Raw genomic sequence first — 27,155 nt, 5'->3', positions numbered from 1 at the left:
ATTTTTCAAACACGCATTCAGGCGTAGTGGTTATCTCCAACGGCATCTTAGTTTTCCTCCTAGTGATTTTATTTTTTTGGCAACTCTCGCATCTTTGAATGTATTCTTCTATGTCCTTTTTCATTCCTGTGTGTCCCCCAAGAGGTGAGTCATGATATTGCTTCAATATTTCTCTTTTTCTTTCCTCGCATGGATTGGCAACACCATCCGTCTTCTCTTCAGCATCCAAAGAGTAAATTCTACTTAACGCGTCAGCATTAGCATTCTCCGATCCCTTCTTGTATACCACATCGAAATCGTATTCCGCCAATTTGATTCTCCATTTCATCAACCGAGAGCTCGGGTCCTTTACATTGAATACCCAAGTCAGCGGCTTATGATCTGTGACTACGGTGAATCTTTTGCCGTAAAGATAAGGACGGAAGTACTTAACTCCCCATACGATGGCTAGCATTTCCTTCTCCGTCGCGGAGTAATTTACCTCAGCTTTACCGAGCGTACGGCTTGCATAAGCCACGGGCGGATCCTGCCCAATGATGCCTTGAGATAATATAGCCCCCAACGCGTAATTGCTCGCGTCGGTCGTGAGAATGAATGGGCGTGAAAAATCTGGGTATTGAAGAACTGGCTCCGTAATCAAAAGATTTTTCAGTTTTTTAAAAGCATCTTCTTGCTCGTCCTTCCATTCATACTCTGCATCCTTTTTCAATAAATCATGTAGAGGTTTAGCTATCAGTCCAAACCCCGGTATGAAGCGGCGATAATACCCCGCCAATCCAAGAAATTCCTTCAGCCTTTTTACTTTATCCGGCCTGGGGAAATTTTTCACCTTCTCCACAGTCGAGGGATTTGGTTTGACCCCCGTCTCTGAAATCACATGCCCCAAGTAGTTCACTTCCTTGCGAAGAAACTCACATTTTTCCGGCTGCAATTTCAAGTTGTGTTCCCTTAGCCTTTGGAACACTTCTCTCAAGCGCTGATTGTGCGTAACTAGGCTATCTCCATGCACAACTATATCATCAAGGTAAACATAACAGTGTAACCCTTGTAAACCGCTCAATACCGTATTCATAAGGCGCTGAAAAGTAGAAGGAGCTCCTTTAAGACCCATCGGCACTCTTTGAAACTCATAGTGAGCTCCTAAGGCACTAAACGCCGTTTTAAATTGGTCCTTCCGATCCAACGGGATTTGGTAGAACCCACTTGCCAAATCTAATGTGCTAAAATATCGTGCCTTTCCCAATTGATCCAAAATGTCTGTAATATTTGGCAATGGATAGGCATCGCCCACCGATTCTTCATTTAATTTTCTGAAATCCACCACTATTCTCCACTTTTTATCTCCCGTAACGTCAGCTTTCTTCGGTATAACGAGTATTGGGGAGTTCCATGCACTTTTACTGGGAGCAATTATCCCCTCTTCTAGCATTTTCTCCATCTGCCTTTTTACCTCTTCCTTTTGAGATTCAGGGAGTCGGTAGGGTCGAGTATTAATGGCTCCTCTTAAATTGGGAGTGGGAATCTCGTGACTCAACGTCTTAGTGTGCGATAACTTGTCTCCAGGCAAATAAAACAAATCTGCGAATTCTTCGCACAATTCAGTGATCACTCTCTTTTCTAGATCACACAGATGCTCTTGCCTTAAGCAACTCCGTAAAACTTCTTTCCTTGACAAATTATTTTCAACATTGCATTGAATTTCTTTCATATCAGTATCCACAGATTCCAACTCAACAGGAACATTGCATTGAATTTCTTTCATATCAGTATCCACAGATTCCAACTCAACAGGGGAAATCTCTACCTCTTGTTCCTCATCGCTGATATTCAAAATGCTTCCAATGCACTCTCCCATCTTCCCCTCCGTCAAAGCTGATGCTAAGAAGACACCCTCTTTTATCTCTTTCTTGTTTATCACTCCCACCCCCGTGGATGCAGTAGGAATTTTTACTCGCACTTCACTTCGGGAGGGTATAGATATTTTTCTAATCTCCTTAGTTACGTCTTCCATGGATTCTTTTGAGTCAAAGTCCATGAGTAGGCCTCTCATGTAGACCCTTTTTTGTGTACAATAAATCACTGCGCCAAGATCATTCAGGAAGTCCCTACCGAGAATTCCATCTACTTCAAGACGAACATCGGCTCCCTCTATCAAATGAAAACCATGTTGCATCTCCTTCCCTTTCGCCTCCAATAATATAGCCGCTTTCCCTTTTGTCTTGATGGGCTTATCAGTAATGCCTCTTAATAGCAAGTAGTCCTCCGGCCAACACCTGGTTTCCCCCTTCAAGGACTCCATTTTAATAATACTCACATCTGCACCGGTATCAATTAGAAGACGCAAGATGCCTCGTTTGCTCTCTCGACTCTGGAAGGTTATCGTATCGGCTACGTCACAGCGACTCGGCCCTTTCGACAATTTTCTTACTTCCGACAGACGAAAGCTCTTATCTCCTTTCCCATTCAGCGACCGCGAGTTATCATCCATAATTTGACGCGGCTGTGGCGATCCATTTTCGGAGGATTTGGCTCTTGGTCTGCGACAGTCTCTTGAAAAATGGCCTAATCGCCCGCAGTTAAAACATTTCACACTTTCTACCTTTTTTATCTCCTTCTCTTTCATGTTTACCTTCCCTTTAAGGTAGCATTTTTGCGCTGAATGTCCAGGCTTGCCGCAATTTCCACATTTAAAATATCCTTTCATATTCCCTCTTTCTTTCAGTGACAATATGGCACTCTCCTCTTCTAGGGCGACTTCTACCGCAGCAGGCAATAGTATAACTTCTCCCTTACTCCTCACAATTGTTTGTATGCGCTCATTAGCCAGCCCTTGAACAAAGCAAGCTTTCGCGAGATGGTTAACTAAGGCTAAAGCGCCGGCGATCTCTTCCTCTTGAGATACTCGTCTGGCCGCTTCCCTCAATTCCGTTTGCATAGAATCTATGCGATTACCCCAACTTGCAATGCTCTCCGTCGGACCTTGCTTGGAGTTAAACATTGCGCATGCGTAATAGTCTAGGGTACGTCTTGTAGCATAGTTTTCTTCTAAAATAGCTCTCACCTGGGGCCACGTGTGAGCGTGATCTCTGACGAGAATTTTTGAACGAGCATCCCCCGTTATCCGAGCCTTCACGAACTTTAATAATTTGTCATGATCGATCGGATTTACTAACTCGAACACAACGTCCACGTTTTCTAAAAACTCCCGGAGTTCTTTCTTGTTCCCGTCGAATGGCTTATTAACAATCTTTATGGCTTCCGAAATACTGCAGAACGTTCCGCGACTATCAAGGCCTTCTGAGCTAGTCATCGTTGTGACGGACATTATGACAATTAGCAGACAAACTTAGTAAGGGCGATACAAAGGGCAGAGGAAAGGAATCAGGGTGGCTTACTTACAGTAAAGCCGACTTCTCCTTTGTACCCTCTCTCAGCGCAGCTTCCTCTCTAGACGAACCGCTGCGATGAGGTGATGCCGAAATCTCAGGGGTGGCGGCGACTAGTCGGTAGAGCCTCCCCTCTCAGCGCCTGATGTCCTCTGCTTCTCAGTGAGGCTCTTCGGTGGCCTTCTCAGGTCTCCCTCAGCGCCTGATGTCCTCTGCTTCTCAGTGAGGCTCTTCGGTGGCCTTCTCAGGTCTCCACACTGCGGCCACGACGACGATTCTCGAAAAACCCCACACACCTAACACCAGTTTTAATGTCGCATCCCGACGCCTTCGCCGGGACGTAACGACAATCGCGAGTCGCAAGAGTCGAGTGGCTGCCTCCTGACTCGCGGGTGTGGTCGAGAATCGGGGAAAATATGAATAAAATTCCCGCTGGATACTAGTGAGGGTATTTATTGAGAGTAAAATACAGGTCCCCTCTAATTACTCCAGCTCGTCGAGACGCCGGAGGGATCCAGCCCGGCCGCTTCCTCTCTCTGGAGAGGACTCGCGACACATCCTCCTCTTGCGTAGATTGTGTCCCAATCGCACCTCCCCCCACTCTCGACTTGCCCCCCAAAAGGCCAAAAGGCTCTGCTCTTCATCATGATGTTGATAACAGAACCCACCGCCAAAGGCAGGCACGACCAGAAGCAGGGCCATGTGGGGGTGCATGCAACAGAGGGTTGATATCTTACTGATTGCAGTAAGTCCTCGATATTGGAACGAAACACGTTCCGACACCGTGTTCGTAGGATGATGAACCCACAGTCCGACTGCCAAGAGTTGACTGATAACAGGCAGAAGGGTCTAGTTCGGGGTAGGGGGCAAAGGGGTGGGGGGGTTGCCATTGCCAAGGTGTCGCGTTGGCCAAATCGAAAGGTGCAAATTCGAAATTTGAAATTTTTGAATGCTCGTATCTCTGAAAGTTCGCACATCAAATGTGCATAGGAAGAGGACTAATTGTTAGTACAATGTACGAACGGTTGTGAGTGGGTAACCTTCATTCTATTGGCAACTGGAAGGAAATCCAGGTGGCAGCACTAAGTTAGGTGTCATGGCCGAATAGGGAGGATCGCCCACTTTAGTACGTTTGTTTGTGTGGAACGATAACCTACGAATACCCGAGTTTTATGTTCTTATTGAAAGCGTCATTGTTCTTATTGACAATTGCATCTGGAAGGGAATCCAGGTGACAGCACTAAATTAGGTGTCATGGCCGAATATGGAGGATCGGATGCATTAGTACGCTTGTTCGTGTGAAACGTTAGTCGGCCAGCACTATACCGTTTAGCCGAATATCAATGGCATTATGATGAAAAACTTAGAAGGTGAAGTTCATGAGCAACAAAATGTGCGGCGTTTATGATTGCACTGACCAGTGTGAGACAAAAGCTATCTCTCTACATAGATTCCGCAACTCCCCTAATTTGGGAAAGAAGTGGGAGCACGTCATGAGAATGGGCAAGAGTGAGCTAGCATGCTAGTTTTATTTAAGAAAAAAACAAGAATGGGTCATAGAGAAACATATGAAGGCATGACACCTTCATTGTATCATTTAATGCCTACTTAAAAATTGTTCGCGTAAGTATGGAGGTGTCAGAGGATGAGATGCAGACGGAAAGAAGGTTGAACAAACTTGCAATAACTATCAATGAATTTTCAGATATCCAATAAGCCAGGAAAGTTAAGGTTGGGGAAATGATTCGAATCGCGACAACTGAGAATTATATGAATATTCCCGGCCGACTACCCACCAATTGCCGGGACTAAGTCTGCTTGAGACAAGTAATTTCTCCCAAAGTCGCACAAACTTTTCCCAGGCGATCCCCCCCACGATCGCCGGGACATCTTCCGCCCGGGGGCCCGTCAAAACCGGGTCGGCCCTTAAAACATCTGTCTCTTTCTCATTCAATAACTAGGCCCTGCTCTTCCAAATACGATGCGGTGCGAAACCCCGACGTTTCTAAGGCCTGCGTGCTTCGTTGGGTTAAAGGATTTCTTGAGTCGCTTTGCCCAAATGGCCAAAATTCCAGGGCCGAGGCACGGAGACCCTCGCGCGACCCGTCTCGCCACTTCCCCATCGATCTTCGCTAGCCGGTGAGAGTCGAGTGACTCCACATAGCAGTCAAAACGCCAATGCAAGGGGAATTCCACTCACGACCACACCGACGTCGAATTCCCTTAAGAAGAATAGATTATTGAGGACGGATGGCTTATGTGAGTAGATGCCTATCATATTGTTTGATGATTTTAATAATGATATATCTCTTGTAATAGATGGTTGATAAAATCGTCAAACAATACACACGAAAACGGAAAAAGAAGGCAAACAGCTAGTAATAGATGTGGCTTCTTTATATCAAAATTGCAAGTTATAGGAACGAAAACTACGGGAATGCCAAGCGATCAAAGTTGGGCACCTTGATTTTACGCACAAAAAACGGGTACTTTTTTGAGAAAAAATTAAGTACAGGAAATACTACTTAGCCAAAGAATTTTTAAAGTACATGATATAACGTAGAACTAAATTCTCTTTCGTATGATTTTTATTGCATTGAAATCAATTGCTTCATTTAGACGCTAGAGCTCCTCAAACTCGAGTATCTTGCTTTTTTTTACAGACAGTAGGCTGTAGCATTAGTAAACAAACCGGCCGATCCTCCACGTCTCATTTCTGAAATTGGCCACCAGATGTCAGCTACTTTGATTCCTGTTGCCAATAGGAATGAAGTTAATTTTATGATGTTGCGTGTATACCGGAGAAACAACCATAATTGACGCTCTTGGGCACATTACGCTAGGAGAACTTAAACTAGGCGCAATTATTAGAAACTAGCGTAGTGTAAATCCACCTAAATGCCGTTGCTTTTTCATAAATCTTTGTCGTAGAGTTCATGTTGTAACTGCCGGGACTGAGACAGGTTCATAATATCATAGGAATGAAAATTTCGTCATAACGTATTACTAGAGGTTTTATTTTTTGCTAAATTTAAAACCATGTGATTTCGGTGTTATAGAAAATCTTGGCGGTGTTATTATAATGATACAATTTTCCCACGTTTATAGGCGTTTTATTATTTTATGGTACAATTTCAAGAATACTTATACTTTTAATAAGCATTTTACATAACATTTAACACAATTTCGATTGTACAAATTTCTGATAAAACTAAATGAAAGAAATGGTTCAACTTATATTGGTTCAAGTATGTAGTCTTGGTGAATACGATCAGCAAACAGCAAATTCCCACTACCTCATATGTGTATACTTCCACAGCCATTCCAGAGTTTTTGGATTGTCAAGTTTAAGGGCTTTTCAAATAAAGCCTTTAAAAATGCTTCTGTATTAGCAACAACAAGCTCATTCTTTGACTGAGTGACTGTGTGTTCAAATGATAGCTGTCGTTTTGCGGGTCCCCTTTCTTTCGCACGTTTATGTGTATCGTTACTGATGTGCTTTAACAAAGTGTCACATCTTTTAAATTAAAATATTTTACAGCAAACTTTGTACAGTAATACTGTGTCTTTCACATAAAATACTTCTCAGCTGAATTCACTTGCCCTGGTATGAACAGTATCACTAGCTTTTGGCATTTTAAAATTCCTATCCTTCGTTTGATATTTAAAGCTGGAACTACGATAAAAAAACAGTCCAACCGCAAAACAAAACCTACCACGATCGTGTTTTCAGACTGAGTGCTATGTAGCTATGGTATAACCATAGTACTGTATAACTTACAAATTGGCCAAAATGTTTCATGTCATGCGTTCCCTTTCGATACCCCTTTCTCAGGTGTCGAGAGAAGGTAGGACAGCAGCTAGATACAGCAAAATCGCTTAGTTTTGATTACAGCTGTTGCCAATCGGTCGCGGAAAGCAGGGAAAGAAGCACACATAACAAAACATAATCGGATTCAAAAAAATTTTAAAAATTATTTCCCACTTATCGATCCTGAAAAATCTAGAATGAAATGCTTTCTCACCTGAAGAATTAGATGTTAGATTTGGCCATTGTCGAAATGATTTTTTTTTGCATTGAAGCTCAGTGGAGAGCCGAATATCCGACGATCCGTCCGCTAATAAGGAGAACCCCCTCTCCTCCTATCCTTTCTGTTCCTTCCTTCTCTTCCCCCACTGTTAGTGCTTCGTGCTTTCAAATAACCATACTATGGATGTTTTTAAACGAATCGAATCGCGCAGTTGATGGCTGCCGTGGTCACTTTAATTCAGCGGTGCGCTGTCTATGGCATGAAATACAGCCAGTGCTACATTGAGGCCACTTTCTGACGAATCGACTTTTTGCCGGCTGCCGTTCTCATCATGATGCCGTGAAATTCAGGCCGCTTTCAGACGAGACGACTCTCTGCCATGCTGTGGGCCGTTCCGTGAACGGCGGCCCGGTCCCAGCCAGCGGCCGTGTTTAAGTCAACGAAATTGTTACAATAGACCCACACTCAAGGTTTTCCTGCAGCAAGTTATCCAGTAACGGTGTCTAATGCGTTGCGGTGAGTCACCGGAATTACTGCTCGGCATTGACGCGTGCCAGGCACGTCAGTTTGTATTTCCGCTCTTCCGTGGCCGCGCTAAACTTCTTTCCACACATTTTTAATTCATAATATCTGATTCGTCAGGTGAGAAAGCATCACATTCTAAATATTTCAGGATTGATACATGGGAATCGAAGAGAGAGGGTGTGATGAATTTAACGGCAAATTCTGGCAGAGAAATCACTACAGTGTGCGATATAATGCGGTTGCGTTATGCGCTAGACTAAACGAGCCAATTGACCTTAGAATCGTAATGAGATAGAGCAAATGAATGTCGGCAGCATTAAACAATGAAGGCTGAGGCTTTAATAGATTATGACGCATTAGATGTGATTTTTTCGTTAATCCACCTAAAATCGAAAAAAAGCAAAATTTTGTTTTTATTTACAGATTTTTGTTATTTCGCGTTATTTTGCGATACTGCGTCTCACGAAATTCACGGACTTCTATTAATAGGGTGTGACTTTATTTAGTGGTTTTTTGGGATTATGAAAGTCTTTAAAGAAAACAATTAAAGAGATTTGATCATGTTTTGTAATGCTTTTATCTTTTAGGAAGAACATTCCAATATTTCTTCTACAATTCAAGAGAGTTTGTAAATTCAATTGTTGCTCGGATCTATTGTATGGTGGTTCATTATGTGGTTCTTGCCTTTAGATAATAATCAGTTGATTCAAGGTGTTTGTTTTTTATCCTTTCAAGAGCAATGATATGTGCATCATAGTATGGGTTCCAAATCATAGGATCATTTTATCAGACAGATCATACCAATGTAAAATGGAGCGATGTTATGTGATTAAAATTTCTTAAATCTCTACAAATCTGATTGATAAACCCCAGGATATTGTAAGCTTTTATATATAAATTTGATCAATCTAAAATATTTAGTTAAGTTGCTTGAAAAGAAAATGCCTTAGTCAGAGATGTAATTTACTCTCTTCAAGGGAGTGCCAGCTAAAAGGTAATCGTATAGAAAGGGGGCATTTTTAATGATAAGTTATTACATGGCACTTGTCAAAATTTATTTGCATATGGTTGGCATGGCACGAAGTACATATATTGTTGGGAGAGTGTTGTAATTCCTTGACTCAGTGTGATCAATATGGTGGAAAATTTTTAGATCGTCAGCAGAGAAAAGGCATTTTGCTGGGTGAGTATGAGAACATACTACATCATTAATAAATTAATGAAAGGAAAACTAACGGGTGGGATTGAAGAGATGTTCGAGATAGAACAAAAGTTCCAACTAATTTTTTTTAAGTCCTCACTATTATGATGTATTAAATGAAGAATGAAATTTATGAATCGCCACCTCTATCCTACTCTCACTAAAGAGTATGGTCTTGGGGAGTTAATTTAATTTGATCACAGCCCCTCACGCTACATCTGAAATGCTTCAAGAAGGTTGCGTAATTTTCTAAAATTCTAATGTTACAGTTCAATCTCGTCAAATCCACCCAAACACAGGGTGGGTAGAGAAAACTTTGAAGTTGGAATTGGGGAATACTGATCCTCGTAGGTCCTCATTATCAGTCGTCGCATGCATAGTTAGCTTCCAAAGAAACATTTGTTTCTTGAGGGTAGAGCTTTGAAAATGTATTTGTTGCAGTTGTTTGAGACTTCAGCCAAAGAGGAGAGTGAGCATGGCAATATTAACGGGATCTTCCTGACGCTGGCCCACAAATTGAAGAACCAAAAGCCCATGATGATGGGCTCCGTTCCGTCAGAGCACCTGCTCCGGGCTGACGTCATCTCCGTCACGCGAGAGTGCAGCCATCCCGCCAACGATGGATCATCCTACTGCTACTGCTGACAAAGGTTTGTGTCACGTATGTTTTTGTGTGATGCTGATACATACATATTGTTTATGCAATCGAGCCACAATGTAATGACATGGTAAAGTGGTTGTTTTGGGCAGTCGTGGTGGGTTTGCTCCATTACTGCTTACAATGGAGGCCTCTTCAGGATGGAAATGCACACGGCCTGCGTTGTTTTCAAGATGAACATTCACTGGCGTGGATGGGGTGATATCTCTATCCCCTCTCAAATTGGGCATGTGCTATAATTTTTATCTCTTGATAAGAACTGCACACCCAGGCATATGTGTGCTCCTCCACAGGGTGTTTAGCAATTCCAGAGGGTTAAAAGTTGTGGAGTGTAATGCCTCAGACATGCTCCTTAAACCTGCTTTTTAGAGTATGATGCATTTACCATGTAACACTTTATTGCATCTTAACCCCTCAAGTGCGGCGGGCATTTAATTAAATCCCATCCTAGCGGCCAGATGAGATTTAAATGACTTCGCCTTTTTGGCATACTATCATTCAATAATTTATATTGTTCATAATATACAATCAGTATCATTGAAAATTTTTGTAAACTTGCGTAATATAATGCGCTATTATATAATAATTTTTAGAGCGATTTGAAAAAATATTTATTGTTTTATGTATCCGTCTTGGAACTAATGAATAAATTTTCAGTTTACAAAGATTTCAAATTTGGTTTCGAATAAGCTGCGAGATCTGTAACATTCCATGCATTTTTAAAATACAATTACATGCTGTATTTTAGTTAATTGGGGTTGACAATTTCATAACAGATTGGATACTTTCGATAGGATTACCCGTTTCGCCTACTTGAAAATTTACCACTCCGCCCACTTCTCTGACTTTGTTCCATTATTACCGTATCATTTCATATAGGTAATCACGTGCTAATGTTTCAAACTTTAATATGTGAATACAGTCGGATCCGTAATTAAGGTCTTCGCATTTAACGTTTTTCCACATTTAGCGTTTATTTTTTTGGGTCCCGATTCATTCCCTATTAGGACAGTGTAAAAATTATCCGCATATAGTGTTTCCGCATTTTGCGTTTTTCCTCATTTATGGTCGTAAAAATTTGTCCCGCTCAAGATTTTTTTGCCCCATTTAACGTTTTTTCATGACGGTTCATCCAAATCTTCCAATTTATGCTCATCAACAAGAACAGTCTCATGAATGTTTACGAAGAGTCGATAGATTCTACCGGGGAACGCTTCTTCAACTGCTTTCTTCCGCGAGCGCAGCGCTGCGACCTTCAACTCGCAAGTTGGGTGATTTGTCTTCTCGTAACGTTTCGCTCCCCTTCTGATCCAAACACCAGGCACTTTTTGTATCAGATCCGATCTAATGGAGCAAAGTCATCCCTTAATAACCTCGAACTACCTTACCTTCACTTCTTGAACTTGACTTCGATGATACGTGACGACTGATGACACGATCGTTAACTCGAGTTATCCTCCGAGGGCCGCTACAATAATGGTTTTCTCGTAATGTTTTCAATTGATGGCTTTCAACTCTACTCCCTACGGGCAGTCGATTATTAGCCCAATATTTTTTCAGTCGGCTACTTTCTCTGTTAGATAGAGGAGGCCCAATATCAATTGCGCAGTTCACTAGAAGATTCTTTCTATAATACATTCCAAGGTCAGTTTCCACGGAGGAACAGCGAAAGAACAGAGGAAGTGTTTCCCCTGTCATGACCGTGAGTGAGAGCATTCTTTCCCTACGGAACAACATTATTTTAACATTTTTTTGAACATTATTTTATATCGTAATTTAGATATCCCGGAGCCAATTTATCGACATGCGGCTGGTTGATATCGCTGTCGATTCAAAAATATTTATCTGGTGCTAATTAATGTCAAAAGAGAATGACAATCGAAGTTTTGACGAACTATCACGGTCCATGACTCTAAATAAATCGCTCATGCTGGAAAAAAAATCACCGCATACTCACGGTAGAATAGATGAGCGCGGAAAAATACGAAAATCCGGCAGGTATTCCCTGGTGGTTGACTTGGACATCATAACCCTGACAAAATTGCCAAACTCCAGAGGCACTGACAATTTTTCGGATGAAATCCAGTTCTGTTGAAGATTAAACCTTTTCACTTAACAGAGTTTAGCTAATCGTTATTCAAGGTCCAACCAAATTTTATTAAAAGCTGCCGAGAAACAAGGCGAGTCGGAGTCAAGGTGATCAGCGCGCCGCGTAAGCAACTTCTCCCGGCTCCATTCGACCTGCATAAGGCTGCGGATATATGACAACGAATCTGGTGTTATCATCGAGTTTAATCACCATCGACTTGTACGCATACTAAAATAAGATTCTACTTTTTTGGATGACCTCGAAATCCAAAATGTGCGCATAGGAGGCTTTTTAAAGGCTCATAAATCCCTTGTTTCGCCGAGGCAACAGAAAACGTTAAGTTGGCAAAATTCCAGAAAACCTCCCTTTTACTAGATATTCGGTAGTTGAGAATTCGGGATCAGCGATCTTCTGCTATCCCTTTATTTCACTCATTCCTCATGATTTTTCGAGTACCTACTTACACCTTTTCTTATTATATTAGAAATGCTATAGTCACCTACATGTCACTTTTACAGAAAAAAATCCAAATTTCATTGAGACCACTGAAATATGCATAAAAAGGGAATCACTAATGTCCATAATAATAATCTGTGTGGGAATGCTTTTAAGTTGATGTTTATTAGAATTTTCTTAAAATATTTCATTAAAACAATTGTCATCCTCTCATTACTTATTTTTACTGGTACCCATTTTTTTAGCTGATTCCTGAAAAGTATTATCCAACCTTCATAGGGCAGAGAACATTTCATTAAAGAATTTTTTGCTGCATTCAGCACCTTTTAGTTACTTAAAATAATATTTTTTATTCATAAAAAGCCATTCCAATCATTACAGACCCTAAAACCTGAAAAAAATGGCAGGTCCTCATTTAGTGTTTTTCCGCATTTAGTGTTTTAAATTTTGTCCCCCCTGAAAAACCTTAAATCAGGATTCTACTGTATTCAAATGATTTACCTTAGAAAATCTGCTTTGTGTGACATGATTTGAAGCAATTCAATCATAATCCCACTGCACATTTTTCACACCAGTGCACAAAGTCTCTTCGTTTCCCATATTAAGCACAAACTGCACATCTCCTTTGAGACTTTGATTTCTTCCCAGCTGCAGGAATTGTCCTTGGGAAATTTATTTCTGTGAGTCTTGTTACTAAATTGTGCAAGGAGTGATGGCCATGTCCAAACAGTCCGTATGAAGTTGGATATTTCAAAAGTATTACCACGACCAATGGCACGCGAAATGATAAGTCAATTTTTATACCTGTTTTTCCTGTGAACAACATATGAATTTAGGACTGCGGTATTCAATAGGGAAGTACACTAGTGTTTCAAATGCACCAAACACATTTTTTAAATTAGAGTTGAGAATAACATAATGTCGTAAAACCACAGTTTAAATCCTAATAGTGAATACTTGATTCGAGATAACCGTCCGAAATATGGAAAAATTCAAAGGCCGCTAAAACGGGTGTCCATGTTGAATATTGGCCATGACGTCACAAGGCAGTAGCAGAAGGCAGCTTCTACGCCGTTTAGTTCTACCACTATTATTGCATAGAAAAATTACTGAATTTGAGGGTATCCGTTTTTTTGCTGTCATAAAATATCTTCAGAATATATATGTGGCTGCTTCTCTTTTGAGTGCAAGACTTCATCATTGCGTAATATATTAATATTCATTTACGTGTCAACTTCAAGTTTGGAAAGAGTAGTGCGAATAGCAAATTGAATCTTTGATAAATAGATGATGGTATTTATTTTTCGCTGGGTATATTTTGGCACAATGCCGTTTATCATGCCAAAACTTTTTTTTGTAAGAACTGAGTCAAACTAATAAACCTATTTCAAACGTTTGCTGCAAGACTTATTCGTTGCGTATGTATTCATGCCGGCCGGAACGTCCGCCCTTCGCAACTAGAATTATGGGATGTTAGCCGTATTTACGTGCTGACTGGTTGTTGCAATGGTTTGCTGTTCAGGATGGGTTCAAGAAAAGTTAATCTTGGTTGGGAGAAGGAAAATTCCAACGATTTATAAATGGTATACCAAACTTTGATGTATTTATGGTCACTGAACTTTTGAAAAAGGAGGACAGGTTCAACGCTCCATAGAAATGCGAGGCGTTAAGGCTAACAAGGGGAGACTACGTACCTTGCTCCGTCTTTTTCAATTAGGGCCTTAGTTAGGCTGTAATTAATTAATTTTCATGCGGTACTTTTCACAAGTCATATATCAATATATATTATCATTATTATTCTAATGGGTTAGTTGGGGTAGTGGTAGCGTGTACGACTCCCACCCGGAGGACCAGGGTTCAATTCTTCGTTACGGCAGTATATTTTGTTGTCTTCATTGTGATCAAACGGCGTCAAGTTTATCATTGATTTTTATTGCAGCAATAATAGACATGAGACAATTTTTTTTATCATCATAATGGCGTTTAGGTATTTTAGCAGTGTCATTACAAACGCAGAGATACGACGACTACAAGAGTTGGTGTGCGCTTAAATGTTAACTTTTTCTTTGCTTATACTGACCAACTTCCACATTAAAAATGAAAAGCACTCTTGCAAGAGCACATACCATTAAAGGCTCGCGGCAAGCAACAATATGCGTACAGTCATAATTAATAAGAACACAAGACGAATATAAAATGTCATATATCTCGAACACTTGAAATTCACATTACTCCAAATGGAGTTTAATTACTCAGTACCTACCTCAGTACCTAGTACTCAGTACCTACCAGTTTATCTCAGTAGCAGTGCTAAAAGAACCATTCCGAAATATAATTTCAATTAACAAATACGATGAAATAAAAGTTGATAACCCTGGACCGGGTGCGCTGGCGTATAAAATACGTCAATCTTTGATAACCAAGGATTTCAACATTGTACGTACATTCTGGGCTAGAATGGTCTCGTATATTCCTACAATGTACTTTGACTGCCTATATTGCGAGTTTTCAAAGTTCGAGGTATTGTAGCTAATTTTTTAGATCAGCAAGATGAACCCGTCACCAGTGGAGTATAAATTACGCCGCGCGACCTGCCGTGTACCTTTATATCTGTATCACCTATAAATGTACTAATTTCAACAAATAAAGATTAAATTTAACAAAAATCGTTTGTTATCATATATGCACATATCATGGGCAAAGTACGCATTTTGCCCGGTCATGTAAAATAACAGTCGCGCCATAATTATTTAACCAAACTACTTTCAGTTTATAAATTACGTAGGTCTACGCGGAAGATGCTATATTTTGACTCAACACACTTTCTGATGTGACTGAGGTACCTAGTAAGTAAATTATTATAATATAAATATCAATTTGATCTTACAATACCTTCAAATGATCTTCAAAACAGAATACCATCGATAGGTAAGAGTCAGGAGCAGCCTTGAACCATTTATTCCGTATGGCTTGTGCTTAAGGCACGGGAATGAATATCTTCTCCAGGCTTTTGTTTCGACGTCGAGATGAAATTTGGAACAAAAAATCATTTATAATTCTTTTTTGAATTCATGTTTTCCGTACTAGCCGACAGTTTTAGGAAGCAAACTCCACCGATTCCCGGAAACTCTCGCCGCGTTAAAGAAGGCGACGGAATACAACGATCTCCACTGGTGACTACTGCCTTGTGACGTCACATTTCAATCAAGATGGAGGCAATGTGTTTCAGCGCAACATGAAATTTTCCGACTTTCAAAACGTTTTAAATTGCATACCCCAGATGCAGGAAATAAAAGTGACTATACTAATGTTTCTTTTTTAGGCTAAACTTTCTAATTCAGCAATAAAAAAAAATTAGTGCACTTCCCTATAGTCTCCTACATAACTTCATGCACCACTTGTAATGGCATTTTCTTTCCATTCGGTACGAATGCAATAACAGGTCCTTGAAATTCACCCCACCAATGAATTTATTATAACCTAACACACAAACAGACTTGGGAGTCTCTTTTTTGCCTTTCAATACTATTCCTATTTCCTAGGATCCCCAGTTATAAATAAAAATACCACACACAGGAAGTACACCCGATGAGAATTTCAACGCACTGCCTGAAAGAACACAACACAGCATGAATGACTAGTGGACTGAAAAGCTCCATCAAGAGATAAGAAAATATCTCGAAGGGGTCCTGGTATACGCTGACTGTTTAGGAGCAATCTTATCTTCGAACAGACTTGGGGCTCAAGGTGATGACACACAAGGAGAAGACGGAGAGAAGGCAGTGAGCTTAGAAGATACCGTATCTCAAGCTGAAGTAGCTGACCCTTCTTGATGTCTCATAAGCAGAATAGGCGGAAGTTTTCAAGATGTAGTGAGTCCTCGTTCTACGTCACCCCGTTTAACGTCATTTCGCGATAACGTCATGAAAATTTTGAGACCGTCATTCGTTTATCGCACCTACGCTTCGCGATAACGTCACGTCTTTCAAATTTCGCGCGAAAAAAAGGCGAAGCGGCGGGTGTTGCAGGTTGTTCGTTTTGTGGGCGGTAATATAGTCAGTCTATGCGAAGTGTAAAACAGTGTTGTTTATTGATAATTGCGATTACAGTTTTAGCAAAAATAGCGTAAGGTTTTACTTGACATAATGGTTTTCAGGAACCTAAAAAGTGATTTCAAGGCATTTTTCCGTGTAGAACTCGTAGTTTTTGTCGTCACTTTTTTCGCCGAGTTCACAATAATTTTGGTTCCTGTAACTGCGACGATGTTTCAGCGATGATGATGCCCAAGGTTCTTAGACTGTACTCTAAGAACCTTGGATGATGCCCAGGCGACGCTCGCCCGGGCGACCACCATAGCGAAGCCGAAAAGCAAATGCTGGAAGATACAAAAATGGAGAAGGATTTACGTCACTGCTGCTATTGTCGTCGATGAAGACAGGAACTCGTATTTATGCGATAGTTTGGCATTCCCACTGTAAAAAATGCCCCAGATATCATACGCTAACATTTTTTTCGCGCAGGAATTGTGAGGTCTAGGAGCCGATATTCACTTTTTACATTGTTTCTTATGGGATATTATGCTTCGATTAACGTCATTTCGTTTATCGTCACATTTTTCAGGAACGGTAAGTGACGTTAAACGAGGACTCACTGTAGTACAGTTGAAGGAAGGCGTTGAGTTTTTGGACCGATTTCGTCAACTTCGGTTTAAAATGGAATTTCATGGAAACATTCAAAAAAATCCTGAAGGCATAAAGTCGCTATGAATATTTTATTGGAGAGGAAAAACATTTCTTCAAAAGATAGAGTAATTAGTTTTTATTTAAAATACAATACCTGGTGGAGAAAAAATATTATATGCAATAGGTCAGGAAGCGTACTGGGTATGCATGTCGGCAGCATACGAAATTTAAAGGGAGCGTACTGGTACGCATGACGGCCTTGAGGGGTTAAGCATTTCATTTCATGAACCTCATCTGATTCAATTGATCATGTCCTTTTTACTCTGTTTTCTGTCATGAAGTTGGCTTTCGGGGTTGAATACTACATTTTTATATTTTATTTTGTCTAGATTCTTGTAATCTAATTCATCACCCCGCCAATGAACATGTAAGACATTTTTGCTGAGTGCGTTTTTTGTTCTAAAGTAACACTTATGGATATAATTCTTATGTATGCTTTTTTAAGTGGATGAGTAATTTTTTGTACCGTATGCTTTTTTCTTTCTAGCAAGAATGATTCTAAAAGTTGATCTTTTCAATCTACATTGCCCATATAATTATCATAGTCTATTACAAGCGTAGGTTTATGTACATATTCTAGCCCACCCTTTTGACTTACAGATTGTATAGGTGGGTTAAACTGTTAATATAATATAATATAATTTAATTTTATTTCTGTTGGTTACATTATGCAACATAGAAATCGTCAGGTATACATACATACATAAATATATACAAGGCATAAAATAGAGGGTCACATTTTACAACAATCACAGTCAATATCAAAATATTCTGCTAAGGTGTAGTATGCTTTCTTAATTAGGAGCTCCTTTAGACATTTTTTAAAATTGGATATGGATGTAATGGATTTTATGTTCGGTGGTAAGCTATTGTAGATGACTGAAGCTGAGTGAAGTGGACCGTGCTGAGATGAGGACAGAGAATAATGGGGCAGGTGAATGTTATTATGATTACGAGTGTGGTAGGAGTGTACTTTGTGGTGAGCTGGGAAATCTTCTGGGTTTTGCTTTACAAATAGGGCACAGTTTAGAATGTGGAGGGATGGAACAGTAAGAATTGACAGTTTTTTGAATAGGGGTCTGCCAGGGGTACGTGAGGGAAGGCGAAGCATAGCTTTTAGGGCTTGCTTTTGGAGAGAGAAGATCTTTCTGGAGAGAGAGTCATTTCCCCAGAATATTATCCCATAAGTGATGTGGGATTGGATTTTACCATGAAAAAGTAATTTCAAGGTGTCTAAGGTAACGATTGGAGCTAATCTTCTAATGAGGAAGATGCCAACTGTTATTTTTTTTGTAACATTATTTACATGGTGAGACCAATCCAGGTTTTCATTGATTGTTAACCCAAGAAACTTAATGGCTTGGGAACGAAGGATGGAGTTATCACTTACTCGGAGTAGGAGGCTGGAAGAGGGAGGACTTCTTTTGTGATGGAACTGAAGATGAAAGGATTTCAGGGAATTTATGGTGAGACCATTGGATCTGCACCACTCGTTCATATCAGAGACAGCGGTTCTGCAGAGGTATCCAAGTTCAGTGGAGTTATTTGACTGTAGCAGACATGACGTATCATCAGCATATTGGAGGAGTTTCCCAAGAGTAATTGAATTGGGAAGGTCATTTACAAATATTAGGAAGAACAGGGGTCCAAGTATTGAGCCTTGAGGCACACCTTGATGAACTTCTAGTGGCTCTGACAGGGTAATTTTGGGACCTTTCGCAGTTTGATAATTAAATTTGACTTGCTGCTGCCGGTTAGTAAGGAAGGATTTTATCCAGAGTAAGGCATTACCATTGATACCCAGCCTCGAGAGTTTAAAGTACAAAATTTCATGATCAATACTGTCAAAGGCTTTGCTAAGATAAAAAAATATGCCAACAGTGGAATTTCTATTATCTAGAGCCTTGTGGATATAGTTTAGTAGTTGGAATATGGCAGTGATTGTTGATATTTTGTTTCGGAAGCCATGTTGACTTTCATGAAGCAATTTTTGTTGTTCCAGAAAACTTGCAAGACGATGATAGAAGATTTTTTCAAAAATTTTTGAGAAGCATGAGAGAATGGATGTAGGCCGATAGTTGTATGGATCTGACCGGGAGCCCTTTTTGTAAATAGGGGTAACGTGGGCTAACTTAAGATAGTTGGGGAAGTATCCATTGTCAAAAGTGGAATTAATGATGTCTGCCAAGGGATGGCATATGAATTTGTTAGCTGCTTTGATGATTGGAATGGGGATTTCATCAAAACCTGAGGACCATTTATTTGGAAAGGATTCTATGACTTTTTGAACCTCTTTGGGACAAGTGGGAAAAAGAAAAAAGGACCTAAAGGATGGAGAGCTTTTGGTGAGTAAGGGGTATGTTAACAAGCCCATTGGCGGCATAAGGGAGCCGCAAGAAGAGCCGACCGCGAAAGCCTTTCTTCCCTATGTCTCCACAATATCCGTAAAGATGAAACGCATTCTAGGCAGATATAATATTAAGACAATTCATTTACCACCTCCAAAGCTCAGGGATCAGCTGGTGAGAGTAAAGGATCCCCTCGGACTGAAGACACCAGGAGTCTACGAAATTCCATGCGAGTGCGGAAAGAAATACATTGGAGAGACCAGTCGGACTATTGAAACTAGAACGAAGGAACATCAAAGGTACTTACGGCTGGCCCAACCGGAAAAGTCTGCAGTGGCGGAGCATAGCATCAATGAAGACCATGCCATACAATGGAAGGAGACGAAACTGCTATGCCGAGCACATGGCTACTGGGACCGCCTTGTCAAGGAAGCCATTCATATCCACATCAACCGCAACAACTTCAACAGGGACACTGGTTTCCAAATCAGCAATGCTTGGAGACCGATAATGAAGTCCATTATATACGACAAAAATGGCGGGAAAACCTCAAAAAGTGTGAACCAATCAGGTTACAGAGGGAGTGTATATATACGGAAAAAAAATTTTGAAGAACGGCATTCGGAAGATCCCCTAAGGATGATCAGCAAGTCGCGGATCGAAACGTCGGGAGACATGGACGACATCAACCGGTGGAAAACCCGAGAAACATTTCTGCAACTGATACGCCGGGAAAACCTAAGATCATACATTATCCCCAATGTCTTCCAGATGAGTAGGTACATTGTCTCGGCGCCGGGGCCAAAACACCTGTGGCCACCTATGACTCACTCGTTTTCAGTGACAAAGTAGGACGGCTATGTACATTTGGCAACATTATGTTTGCTCCTCCTCTCTCTTTCTCTCAGTACTACCCCTCCACCCCAAATCAGCGAAGCCATCCGAGAGTGTCCGGGCTCTCACGAAATGTCACCTGCAGACATAAAGTGAATAGACTATAGTCCCCTGCATTGCTGCGGGGTTTGTTGTGCTCGCAAAATTTTCAAGGCTTGTCTTCTTGAAGTTATAATTGAATGATGGTGGGAACCCATCCCATTTGTCCCGAGTTCTATTCAGGGAAACCAAGGGCTTAATCCTTCGCTCAGGTTTAAAATGTTGCCATGGCATTTTTCATTGCTCGTTGGAGCAGCTCCCTGCATCATGGGGGAAAATTTGCAATCACTATAGACTTAATGAAACAGAGGTAGAATAAATCCTATAGTGTATCTCCATGAGTGAGAGATTTCACTATGTATATGCTGACTTGTATGGCATTATCATCTTGTGCAATGCTACCTGCTACCACGAATTGTTCTCTGTGATGGAGTGAAAGCAATTGGTGGAAAATTTCTGCAATGGCCTGGTTCATCTCTGTGTGAATAAAAAAATTAAAATACTGACATTCCCATCATTACAATAGATCCTGGGCTTTACTGTGTAGGCAGCAAATAACCATGATTACTACAACCTCAAAGACCATGTGATTACCTTCTGCAAAATAGGTCCCCTTCTCTGAGAGCCTATTTCTTACAGCAGATTACCATCTAAGATCAAATGTCTCCCACTTTTGCAAAATACCCTGCTACCTATTTTGCACTCATCTCCATGGGTGGAAGGGATGTTTTTTTTAACAATTTCAGCTATTTATATATTTATTTCAATTTCTTCTAATGCCATGTGTTCTTTTATCCTTGGAAACAAATAACATTGTTATTTGTGTTGTTCCAATGGGTATTTCAGATCTGGACTTGAAACGGTTGGAGGCTTGGCAGTGCCAGCCCTTATTTTCTCTGCAGTTGAGCCTGGCCCTGATCCATCTCAGGTACGCTGCCATTACCCCTTCTTATGTAAGATTAGAAAGATATAGGTTGGGATCAAAAAGTAGGACTGAATGAATTTAATTTTTTTTATAAAGGAATCAGTACAAATCCTTGATATTCCACAAAATAGCACCCATGTGGTTCATTGCAATGCGTTTGAAAAGATTCCCACTGGAACTTGTTTTCCGGTGTCATCTTCAGAGATGCTGTCACGGCCCCTTGGAGGTCTTCTACTGAGCAGTTTCGCTTTCCCTTGAGAGCCATGGAAACCCTGTGCTTGGCATTCACCAACAGGATGATGTGGCATGGTGCATTGCCATGGTGAAGCTTCCAACAGTCGCCGATTGTTGACCTCATGTGGAGGACGAGTTTGCGTAGCTTGTCAAGCACGTCTACATAAAAACTGGCATTCACAGTCTGTCCAGAGGGAGTCCTTGTGGACCAAACGCACAAGGATCTAAAAAGACTATGAGCATGATTGTGACACTTGACTTGCTCATTTTGGCTTTCTTCTGACTTGCTGGTGCACCCAAAACAGCGTATGCCACTCAAACACAGTTGAGCAGCTCATGGCAGCATTCCTGTAATCATCCCTAATCATTCCAAGGGTCGCCATTGTGGTTGTCCCGAGTTTCATGCATAATTTGATGGCATTGAGTTTTTTCTCCATCTTGAATTGTGCCCGCACTTCTTAATGCAGGTTCACAGAAATCGACATGCTTACTCCCCGCTCATTTACTGATTGCTGGAAAAAAAATTGACTCATCGGAAGGCTTTCTCGCTCAAGTGGTCCAATCCCCCTCCAAAGCTTCGTTTGTGCTACATAAATTCATTCCTACTACTTTATTATCCTAACCTGCAAAAATCTAGAGTTCCCATCTGTGATATTGTGTATCTTATGAATTCCTTGAGTTGTGTTTTTAATGTTGGCCTGTTTTGAGTTGTCCACTCAGCATTTACATTTATTATTCACAAATGAAATAGTTTCCTATTTTCACCAATGTGCCTCTGTGGTTGCTTTTGTTAAAATTGACCTACTAGTATTCTGGAGGTTTGAATGTTAAATATGATTATCTGTCTATGATATCCCCAATCACGAATTTATGTATCTGTGGTGTGAATGTTTTTGAGACCATTGGCCTTACTCTAGAGATCCCTAATTTTGATGATAATTCAATGAAACTTTTCTGTTGCAATTGAGGCAGTGTGAGCAATTGTTGCAGAGCAGGGCGGTGTGGGGGGAGGGCCATCGTGCAGTAGGTGGTCAGAGGAAGGGAGCTGCATTGTGGTGAGCAGATCGTCGAGGCTTGCTTATGGATCTTACTCACCAGTGGACGACTGGAAATGACGGTGCACTTAATCTATATGTGTGTACTTGATGCTCGTTACAAGCTTATCCTCAACAAGAATGCTTGAAGTCAGTGCAAAATGTTTGGACAGTTTTTAATCCCTCCACCAATGTGGCGTTGGAAGGGCATTCCCAAAGCAAGCGCTTAATATCCTAAGACATTTCTGTTCTTTGTGATGATCATATGGGAAGCAGTTTGTAATTTATGCCTTTTTTTATGAATTTATGTGTTGATAAATAAACATTTGTTCATTGCATAATATACATTGTGTTACATTACTATCGAAGGGACGCAGTTTAGCCAGCACAATTATTTTTTGTGATGTAATAATAAAGATAGTTGGAGAAACTGGTTCCTAGTAAAATAGCATAAAATGGATTTGTTCTGTGGGAGTATTCAATGAATGCAAATATGAAATATATTCAGACCCTGTGGAATAGCAAGATCTCTCAGTGCCTGGAAAATAGCTCGCCTCATACTTTGATTACTTCCAGAGGTCAAGGGTCTCTCACATTCAATGTTACATACTTTTCTTTGAGGTCCATGTTGACGGAGGTTTTTTCTGCGTGATAATTGGGAACAAATCATCTAAATTGTTTTTGTTTTAATTTTCCCACTGTGGCACGTGGCATTTTCTTCCTTGTTGGCCTCAAGATTGATCGAAGGAAAATTGATTAAGCTGAGCAAAGTTGACAGCAATTGAAACCAATCATAAAAATAATACTATTTGGACCCAGAATCCCACAAGCAAAGGAGACTAAGGGCCGTATTAATAGTCGACCCCCAGGGGTCCCCTAGCTCTAGGTGTCCCCTTACAGTCCCCCACGCACAAATCTGGTATTAATAGTCGTCCCCTAGGCTGTAGGGGCCCCCTTGCAGTCCCCTACAATGGGAGCGGAGTGAGCCTTACCTTGCGACATGTGCATGAAGCGGAGAAAACAGGTACTACTGGAATTGTAAGCAGAAATCTTTAGTTTCTTTCGTATTTTATTGACTTCACGTTTCTGCTTGTTCAAATACGTTCGTTGCTGTTGTGATCTCGTTAAAAAGTTATTCATTTATGCCTTTATTCACCTCCATATTAATTCATACCATACCATTTATTCACCCTGTCATATTGCTCATTCGCCCATTCAAAAATCATTTCGTTTTCACCCATTTTCATTAATTTCACCATATCCCTTTCATCTCAACCTTTTCTTGTGTATCACTTCGCTGAATATACGTTCACATTTTCCCATTAACCCGTGATTTGGGTTATCTTTGACGAGGATGGACAGCCTGAAGGCCTTTGTTCGTCGTCTCGATAGATTGGCGAACCAACATCTAAGATTGAAGTTTTACGTCCGTGATGCGCAAAATCCATTCGATTTTTTTAGAGATACAGAGTTCCTGCAGCGGTACCGGTTTCCTAAGGAAGCCGTGAGAGGGCCTCTGCTTGAGATGGTGCGGCCTCATTTCGTCGGTCCTTAGTGAATCTCAGGTTAGAGAATGTATACGAGGTTCAATACATCTGTGTGAAATCATGCGTAGGACAAACTAAAAGGGCCATACAATGCTGAATAAAAGAACATGCTCGAGCACTGAAGAATAGACAAAAAGAGAAATCATAAATTGTTCAACATGTTTGTCAGAGCCAGGTCATGAAATCAATTTTGATAAAGCAAAAATATTGGCCAAAGAAATGCAATATATCGTAGTAGAATAATCAGATAATCGGTGTAAATTACCAAAAGACCATAAAATATGAATCGGGAAGATGGTTACACCCTTTCCAGCACCTGGAAACACTTGTTTCTGGACCCCAGAAGGACCCCCCTGCCCCGTATGGGGACCAATCAGAGACGGGCAAGCGCTCCCTCAATCTGGCGCCACCGTATAAATATCGGGCAATCAGAAGCACTCTCCATATCAGCCTGGCTTGAGGACACCTACAGCACAGTTGGTAAAATGTCGCCATCAAAATGACAGCGCGGACGGAACCAGGAAATCTATCCAACTATGTACTAGTTGTATTATTCGATCTTCGGAATGCAATTACTTAAACCTTTAAAACACAAAGGCCACATTATCTGGTTTTTATTCCGCAACATTACCTCCTTCAGTCTCAGTTTTCAGTGTTTCCGCCACAACAAATTTGTATCTTGGAGCTTTTGGTCACCAGTGCGAATTAGGTACCTTGACCTACCGCTATTCAACTTTGTAGTCTATTATGTTTTTTGACTGTTGCTAGATACCAACACTTCTTCCAAATCCATTTCCCTTAATAACAGGCACCGATTTCCTTATGTTCAGCCATTATCTCATGCTTTCATGATAGGAATTAATGAGTTGAAGTAATAAATTTATATGCAAATTTTAAAAATTGTAAATATATTTTATAATACATAATAAAATTTACAAATTAGGGGTCACGTTTCCCACAAAACTATTTCAGTTTTGCTTCCGCCAGCTTTCTAGCAGCCACAGCTGGCCTCAGTCTATCTTTTGTTATTTTGACCTTCTCCAGGGATCTTTCTATCTTCATTTCATACTATCTTCGTAAATAGTTCCTCTCCTCTTCCATCATTTCCAACCTGGCCCTTAACTCCCTCTCAGCAATGTCCAAGGAAGTATTGGCTGAAAGCATCCAGGAAGCAATTATAAATTAACAATAATATATCATACATCATTTTGTAGGAAAAAATAAATAAACAGAGCTGAAAGCATGATCATTTTTCAATTTTTTTTTAAATCACAGAAAATGTAGCATTGTGACTTAAACGACATATTTTTATCGAAAACTTTTATATTAAAATGTCGTTTAGATGGTTATAAATTTTACTCCACAGCCTCCCAAAGCTTCTATTTAAATAATTTTCGATAGAATTTGCACCGAGTCCAACGGCTAATATCATTTAAGTTAATAATGCAATATTACTAGCTATCAAAACACTAGCACTATTTACCCCAGCTAATTTTCAAGGCATATTAAGGACTATTATTCATTGTGATTAAAATTAGCAAATTCACATCTAATCACACCAAAGAAATTAATGCAGCCAATAGCAAATAATGCAATAGCAAAAAAAACACCCGCATTTCAGAAACACCGTTTTTCAAGCTCAATAGGCAAATAAATATGCGCCCGTCAGCACGTAAAAACTCATACCGTAATACATTCCACATTATTACTCCAACCCACATTACTGGATCCTCTCAGAATGAATGCACATTTTACTTTCTTTACTTCAAATATTCTGTTGCTGAATAGGTACACTGCAATCATATTATGAAATCGACAGAAAATGCTGAGTCCGGTAAGGCGAGGATGTTTTCTTCAAAATTGTATTACCAACTACGTAAAATCAGTTAACCTGCAGATAATTACCTGAAAGAGACATCCTAAACTTACCTTTACTTGCATAGCCTTTTTATTTACCTTTTCAGTTATTTTACATCTCTTCTAACAACGTTGCGGTGACAGTTGAACTCACTCCGTACAGCTAGCCACGCCTTCTTCTTCGCCTCGCATTGAACGCTGTCCGTACTCTTGTTTTCAATGGAACATTTATATTTTTAAATCAAATCACACAATATTTTCTTCTCCGTAGCTGAAAACGAAGCATTTCGCGCCGACATCTCAAGTTCTTTGTACAAAAACACCTATAAAAATAAAGTAAATAAACACCTCTGTTGTCGTTACGGCCCATAGTTACCACGTTCGGAGTCCCCTTACTAGGGGACTCCAAGGGGGGCGACTATTAATACCGATGTTGATGATTCCCCTTGGAGTCCCTTGGGAAGGGTGCCCCTAGGGGACCCTTAAGGGAACGACTATTAATACGGCCCTAAGAAATGGCTTTTTGAGGCCTTAGTAAGTCTCTTATTATATAGAACAGAGGAAGATATTTTCGATGGCATATTTCTAATTCACTCAAGTGCAGCAGACAAACCATACTAATTGATCCTATAGCATGAATGCATTGGTGATTTTTTACATTTGAAAATGGTTGAAGATGTAAAACATACAGACTTAGTCTGATTTCACTTTGCTGGAATCTACAATGAGCTTTAAAATCAATGGTGTACAAAGACGTGTCGTACTTGGCTTGTCATACAGCAACCCATGTGGGCAAAGGTATGATGCCAGATCAAATATTGCTGGACATTTGCAAGGCATGTAAATCCTATTAATGTAGCACCAACAACCACCAATTTTTTTCGCTTGTAATGTCATATGTTCCACAGGATTGTCTACTGCACATACACTTAAGTTGATGAGGATCTTTAAATCTCTTATATGCAGTAATCTTGTACGAGTTTATCACATAGGTAAATAATATGCAATGGCTAAATGTCCTAGCTTAAAAAGGATGCAGGAATGTGATAGTTGTAAGAAAACACAATGTAACTTTGCGCCAGCATTGCAAGTGTTTCTCCTGAGTGCATCTTTGAGATATTCTTTTTGAAAGTAGTGATAAAGAATCACCTCCCAAGTTTTGTGTAAGGGATCCAAGAAAAGGATAATG

The 27,155-nt window shown here is 40.3% G+C and overlaps 2 protein-coding genes across 9 annotated transcripts in view; one reads left to right on the top strand and one right to left on the bottom strand.

Moving 5' to 3' along the window:
• Positions 1–22,905, top strand: part of LOC124161876 (putative Ras-related protein Rab-33) — a 32,246-nt gene extending 9,341 nt beyond the window's left edge. For 3 of the 7 annotated variants that reach the window (XM_046538108.1, XM_046538109.1, XM_046538115.1), the window contains 3 exons: positions 9,585–9,793; positions 21,216–21,297; positions 22,501–22,905. In XM_046538108.1, the coding sequence (XP_046394064.1) occupies positions 9,585–9,788 (204 nt within the window). In that variant the 3' untranslated portion in view covers positions 9,789–9,793; positions 21,216–21,297; positions 22,501–22,905. The other 4 variants (XM_046538114.1, XM_046538112.1, XM_046538111.1 and 1 more) reach the window with 4 other exon arrangements.
• A 2,089-nt stretch (positions 22,906–24,994) lies between these two features.
• The window catches only part of LOC124162446 (centrosomal protein of 89 kDa), an 83,622-nt gene continuing 81,461 nt past the window's right edge, over positions 24,995–27,155 (bottom strand). The window contains exons 8-9 of one of the 2 annotated variants that reach the window (XR_006865565.1): positions 26,066–26,289; positions 24,995–25,263 (exon numbers count right to left, since the gene is read on the bottom strand). The gene's annotated coding sequence lies outside the window, so the exon portion shown is untranslated. Of the gene's footprint in view, positions 26,290–27,155 lie in introns of both variants that reach the window. The other variant, XR_006865564.1, reaches the window with a different exon arrangement.

This window comes from Ischnura elegans, chromosome 7 (assembly GCF_921293095.1).
Source record: "Ischnura elegans chromosome 7, ioIscEleg1.1, whole genome shotgun sequence".
Lineage (NCBI taxonomy): Eukaryota > Metazoa > Arthropoda > Insecta > Odonata > Coenagrionidae > Ischnura > Ischnura elegans.
Note: the sequence above shows the minus strand (reverse complement) of the source record. Positions and strands in the feature narration are given on the sequence as shown.